Source organism: Aquarana catesbeiana, linkage group LG01, assembly GCF_042186555.1.
Source record: "Aquarana catesbeiana isolate 2022-GZ linkage group LG01, ASM4218655v1, whole genome shotgun sequence".
In the NCBI taxonomy this organism is placed as follows: Eukaryota; Metazoa; Chordata; class Amphibia; order Anura; family Ranidae; genus Aquarana; species Aquarana catesbeiana.
In genome coordinates, this window is record NC_133324.1 from 971515433 (window position 1) to 971522380 (window position 6948).

Sequence of the window (6948 nt, forward strand, 5' to 3'; positions counted from 1 at the left end):
ACAGTGGGCAGTATGTACAGGAGAGGAGTGTGGGGGGTATGACAGTGGGCAGTATGCACAGCAGAGGAGTGTAGAGGATTGACAGTGGGCACTATGTACAGGAGAGGTGTGTGGAGGCTATGATGGGGGCAATATGCACAGGAGAGGAGTGTTATGTGGAGGGTATGAAAGGGGCAGTATGTACAGGAGAGGAATGTGGAGGGTATGATAGGGGCAGTATATACAGAAGAGTGTGGAGGGTATGATAGGGGCAGTATGTACAGGATAGGAGTGTGGAAGGTATTATGGGGGCCCTATTTACAGGAGAGGAGTGTAGAGGGTATGGCAGTGGGCACTATGTACAGGAGAGAGTGTGGGGGGTATGACAGTGGGCTAGTATGCACAGCAGAGGAGTGTAGAGGATTGACAGTGGTCAGTATGTACAGGAGAGGCGTGTGGAGGGTATGACAAAGGGCATTATGTACAAGAGAGGAGTGTGGAGGGTATGACAGTGGGCAGTATGTACAGGAGAGGAGTGTGGAGGGTATGACAGTGGGCAGTATGTACAGGAGAGGAGTGTGGAGGGTCTGACAATGGGCAGTATGTAGGGGAGAGGAGTGTGGAGGGTATGACAGGGGAACTGCAGCTTGGCATTGCATGTTATTATTAAGCTTATGATCTACCAAAACCCCCAGCTCCTTCTCCACCATTGATTCCCCCAGTTGTACTCCCCCTAGTATACAGTATATACATCTGGGTCCCCAGAGAGCCTCCCCTTACATCTGGGTCCCCAGAGAGCCTCCCCCTTACATCAGGGTCCCCAGAGAGCCTCCCCCTACATCAGGGTCTCAGAGAGCCTCCCCCTTACATCTGGGTCTCCAGAGAGCCCCCCCCTTACATCTGGGTCCCCAGAGAGCCCCCCTTACATCTGAGTCCCAAGAGAGCCTCCCCCTTACATCAGGGACCACAGAGAGCCTCCCCCCTTACATCAGGGACCACAGAGAGCCTCCCCCTTACATCCGGGTCCACAGAGAGCCCCCCTTACATCAGGGACCACAGAGAGCCTCCCCCTTACATCAGGGACCACAGAGAGCCTCCCCCTTACCATCCGGGTCCACAGAGAGCCCCCCTTACATCAGGGTCCACAGAGAGCCTCTCATTACATCTGGGTCCCCAGAGAGCCTCCCCTTACATCGTGGTCCCCAGAGAGAGGGTGGGCAGTGAGAGATGATGTACAGTAATCTCTTGGTTGCACCCAGCTGGACAGTGAGAGCAGAACAGCGATGCTATAGCCCCAGAAGCCACCCCCTAGCGACGCCACTGCTCTGATCTGTTGTGTTAGTACATACAGAGTGTAAATGACCCCCTCAGGGGCAATAACACATAATAGGGTTTAGGAGGGGGGCTAGATGGGATCTGCTCCCTGTACTACAATACATCTTCTCAGAACAGGAAGGGACATTTTGTGACTTCTGACCCACAACATCTAAATCATGTCTGTGCCACCCACTAATCTCCAGATCTCTTTTATTCCTTTAGATAAATCCATTTCCTCTGGGTAACTTAGATTATTAAATATTCAAGTAATAAAACAAAGGAGGAAGAAATATTCCTGACACTTGAGGTTGATTTAGTAAAGGCAAACATACTGTGCACTTTAAGTGCATTTGCTCTAGATCTGAGGGGAAGCTCTGCTGGTTTCTATCATCCAATCGTGTACAAACAAAAATGCTGTTTTTTATTTTCCTTGCATGCGATTGAATGTTCTTTGCAAAGTGAAGTTTTACCTCATTTACTAAGCTCTGGAGCAACTGCATTTGCAGTGCACAGTATATGTACCTTTAGTAAATCAACCCCTGTGTTTCCACAGATTATAAAATGTTCTTTATTTCTCACAGAAAGGGAGATTATTGTCATGAATCCTCCCATGTATTATCTGTGTTCCTCTGTATAAGGATTACTATGACTACGAGTCTCAGTCTCAGCCCCTCCCTGTGTAGGAGTGTACAGAACGGGTCACACTGGTTACTTTCATTTCTTTCTTCTGCTCTCAGCGATGGCATCTGCTGATCTGAGGAAGGAGCTGGAATGTTCCGTCTGTCTGAACATTTATACAGATCCTGTAACCCTGAAATGTGGACACAACTTCTGCCGGGACTGTATTGGTCATATGTTGGATACACAGGAGAGGTCTGGAGGTTATTCCTGTCCTGAATGTAGACAAACATTTAGGAAACACCCCGTCCTTCAGAGGAACATAACACTGCGTAACATAGCAGAGAATTTCCTGTCTGCTCAGCCAGATCAGGAGGAGTCCGGGGTCTTCTGTACTTACTGTATTCACACTCCTGTACCTGCTGTGAAATCCTGTCTGATGTGTGAAGCTTCTCTGTGTGACAATCACCTGAGAGTCCACAGCAAGTCACCAGAACATGTCCTATGTGACCCCACCACTTCCCTGGAGAACAGGAAATGCTCTGTCCATAAGAAGATCCTGGAGTATTACTGCACTGAGGACTCCACATGTATCTGTGTGTCCTGCAGGCTGGATGGAGAACATCGGGGACATCAGGTGGAGACTCTGGATGAGGCCTCTGAGATGAAGAAGAAGAAACTGAGGAAAGTTCTGCAGAAACTGATGACAGAGAGAGAGGAGATGGAGAAAAGAGTCCAGAGTCTGCAGGAACACAGGAGGAAAGTACAAGGAAAAGCAGATGATGAAACAGAGAGAGTCACTGCCCTGTTCAGAGACCTCAGGAGACATCTGGAAGACCTGGAGAAAATGGTTCTGAAGGACATTTCTGGGCAGGCTGAGCGGGTCTCCGTGTTAATCAATAATCTGGTCCAGGATCTGGAAATAAAGAAGGAAGAGCTGTCCAGGAAGATGGAGGACATTGAGGAGCTGTGTAACATGACGGATCCACTGACTGTCCTACAGGAATCAGACACAGGTGACTTGTGTGATACTGAGGATGGAGATGAGGACAGAGAGAGACATGATAGACTCCTCCATGATGGGGATCTGGATGTGGGGGGGGATTTCACTCATATTACACACAGGTTTATCTGATATCATGTCTGGGGTAAATGTACAAATATGTACAGCACACGTGTCTATCCACAGTCTACTACAAAGGGCAAAGGTCACATCAATGCTGAACCATCCAGGAAACGCCTCAAACCCTCCCCCACCATACAACCATCCAGAAGACCTCTCCAACCCTCCCCCACCATACAACACTCACACCGCCAGGCTGGAAGACCAAATATTGGGGCTGTACAGCAAACATCAGGAGTGTCGGGGGTTACAGACATATTACTGGATGTGAGTACACCCAGTAATTATCTACATATATCAGATGACAGGAAAACTGTAACCTACTCATCACCACGTCAGATTCGCCCAGAAACACCAGAGAGGTTTGAGTATAATCAGGTGATGAGCAGTCAGAGTTTCTCCTCAGGGAGACATTACTGGAACGTGGATGTTGGTGGGTCAGAGTACTGGAGAGTCGGGATGTGTTACCCCAGTATAGACAGGAGAGGAGAGGAGTCAGTGATTGGATATAATAATAAGTCCTGGGGTTTTGAGGGGTGGGGGTGGGATAATCCGTACTCAGTGATACATGACAGGAAGGAGATCCAATTATCCGGCAAAGTCTCCAGTAATAGAGTCAGGATTGATCTGGATTATGAGGCCGGGTGGATCTCCTTTTATGATCTGTGCGACCCGATCCAACATCTCCACACCTTCACCACCACCTTCACTGAGCCCCTCCATGGTGTATTATGGGTAATGTGGGGTTGTATAAAGATATCTGGGGGAATTAGAGGTGAGAAATCTGCCCAGAGACTGGTGACATCATAAGGTGGAGAATCTGATTGGTAAAATACTCAACCAATAGGTGTTAGCAGTTAAAACAACATGATTGATTTACTTATAAAGCTACAGGCTCCGGGGCCATCATCTTCATCCTAAACCTCACTTCACTACCTAGTGTGTCACTGACCAGGAACAAGCATTCAGGTCAGATTGTTCAGCCTTCACTGGCTTCGTGCTTGTTCTGGGTCAATACCATACTAGGATGCAGAGCCAGGTTCAGGATGACAGCCCTGGAGCCTGCACCATTATAGTGTATCTGTAGCTGTACTTCCCCCCTGCAGCCAGCAATAGCCAAGCAAAAATAGACCCCCCCACAATAATACACCCCCCCCATAAATAACAGATTCCCCCCCAGCAACAATAGACTGCTTGCAACAAAATACTGCCCAACAAAAACAGACCTGGCCCAGGAATAATAGACCCCACCTGCAATAATAGATCTCCCAGCAGCCAGCAACAACAGATCCTCTGGCAGCCAGCAACAATAGACCCCCCTAAATATTAGATCCCTCCCAGCAACAATTGACCCACTATCAACATAATAACCCCCCCCCCCCCAGCAGCAATAAACCTCCCCAGCAACAATAGATTCCCCAGCAACTGGCATCATAGGACCCTTCAGCACACCCCATTACCCCTTGCCAATGCATACATTCAGCGCTTTCAGCTTGCCCCCCCGCACGTGCCTTCCCGCTGAAAAAAAGCCCTGGCCATGTCTAAGAATCTCCGCACACCTTCAGCTCTCTACTTTCTAAACTGTACTTTTGCTTTGTAAATCTTTTCTTCTAAATAAAGTTTCAGAACCTTCCCTGGGATCGGAGGTTGTTATTTCCTTATCACATTCCACAATGACTTTGGCATTAGTTGTAATATCAATGTAACACAGAGATCAGTTTTTTTTCCTCCATTACAAACAAGGTTTTCTATTGTCAGTGTTACTGCTCAAATGATATTTTTTCTATGAATAAGATAAAACGCAGAGAGAGAGACTTTCTGCAGCCCCTATGGGTATACCACTACATCTGGGGGTTGGTTCAGGGACCGCAAGATCACACGTGACCTGCCAGCCATTGCCCCTAGCAACCGAGGAAGAGAGTCGGGGAACTGTGTTTGTTCCGCCAGTTTTGAGGCATTGAACCTTGGGAAGGACTTGTGTGTTTTGCCTGTTATTCGGAACTGTAAAAATAAGTGTTGTTGCCCATAGCAACCAGCTGGAGTCCTTACCAATTATTGCTGCCTGCTTGCCCAGCTGCATCATCCAGCGCTGGGGCGGATACTTATACTAATCCTGCAATTCAGTGACTTTTCACCATGTGCTGTCACCTTTGCCAACCACGGCGGGACATCACACCCATGGATTACAAATATGTCCAGCGTTCTGCTAATGCTGGGCATCTTGAACTTTTGCTCCAAACTCCTGCTATAGACAGTAAAGTGTGCCTGGAAGTGTCTACTGTTGCCCGGGGTGATTGGGGTAAACCTGTGGGTGCCTGCGGGTGGGACTGTGCTGAGATAGTGGCCTTCAGTAGGACATTGGCTACAATCTTTATTGTTGCTACCGGCAACCACTGGACAAGTCAGCAGTCATCATTTCCCAGTTGCCCGGGCATATTCGGTGTCGAGCGACATGCCTGGACAAGTCCTGCTAGAATCAGCATGCCTGCAAACTTCAATATGTCTAACAAGGGGTTACAGCAGCGTGCCCAGGGAGGAGTCTGCCTATTGGTTCCACAGGCACTAGCCCATCTGAAAGCGGGGGGGTGGTGCCATGCTCTGGAAGAGGTGAAAGTTTTCCTGCTAGCAGCAGACACCACGAGGCAGAGGAAGATGGCGGAAGGTAGCCGGCTGCTACCCACCTTAACATGGTTGCTTGAAAAGCAGGAGCGGGCACTGGTAGATACTAGTGTTCCAGCTGGATCCTCATGGGGGTTTGCCCTGGGGGTGATCGAGGGGACCAAGGGGCTGTGTCTGTTGTGCCCGGAGTGCCGGATCCCGACCGAGGGAGTTACTGCCTGGGCCCTGTGCGGCCATTGTGATGAACCGCTCATCAAATTGGCGTCCATGCAGCAAGAGCCACGTTACTACACCGTGGACCTGCTATCAGGACTCTATTGCCCGCAGCCGTGGAAGTCCCAGAAGGCCGAAGAGGGCATGGCATCATCCCCCAAAGGCGGAGCGGAGTTGCGGTCTAGCGACTCCCCCACAAATAAGGAGGACATCAGAGGAGAAGAGACTGCCGTGACCTGTGGTCTGACCTGGCAACTGTAAGTACTGCCATGCAGGAGCCAGTTAAAGTGCCTAGCCATCCCAGTCCAGAGGGAGCCAATGTCAGAGGAAGGTGTGCCTTCAGGTGAGCTGGACAGGGAAAGTGAGGGTCATTGAGGTTCCCCCAGAGTGCAGGCCAAGTTCGGATCTCTGGAGAGATTAGCGGAGTGGTCATTATCCAGTGAGAGTTCAGAAGAGGAGTGGGAGACTGGGGAATCCCAAGTCCTTGAAGAGAAGATGGGCCAGAGCCAGTTTTGAGGTCTCAAGCAGCTGCAGGAACCCTGAACAGCAGCAGGGGGTTTTCTTTTTCATACATCATGGGACACAGAGTCAGGCTAATATTCATTACCTGCTGGGTTATACTCCATCTCCAGGTGAATGGACACTGGTAGACGAAAAGTCTTTAAACAGGAAGTGATCCCCTATATAACCCCTCCCACACAGGAAGCACTTCAGTTTTTTACCAGTGTCTGCAAGGTTGATGGCACGGTTTGTTTGAGCGCTCTGAGTGCCAGGTCTCTAGTCCCACAAACGGTTCTTAAATGAATCGAGGGATTGACCGATTGGATCCATTTGACACCGGCTTTATATGCTTAGATAAATGGTACCTGAGCCTCGCAAAGAAGATTCAAGATCATGCAAGGTTTTGCCTGTAATGCGGCCTTCGGGTGCTGGACTCTGCAAAGTGGAATCCTGGACACTACAGCGCTAAGGCATTCCTGCAGGGTGCTGTACAGGTCCAAGGGATTGGACCCTAAACATGAAAAGAGTACCAAGTCCTTGAAGGTCCTCAAGTGACGGGAACCCGCCGTGAAGGGTGA

General features: G+C 49.4%; 1 protein-coding gene across 1 annotated transcript; it reads left to right on the forward strand.

Annotated features, from left to right (window-relative positions):
* Positions 1-2024: 2024 nt before the first annotated feature.
* Positions 2025-5251, forward strand: LOC141123070 (E3 ubiquitin/ISG15 ligase TRIM25-like). Its single transcript, XM_073612026.1, is given in 3 exon segments — positions 2025-3010; positions 3012-3081; positions 3084-5251. Coding segments are annotated over 3 exon segments (1809 nt in total). The 5' UTR covers positions 2025-2035; the 3' UTR covers positions 3848-5251.
* Positions 5252-6948: the final 1697 nt, after the last annotated feature.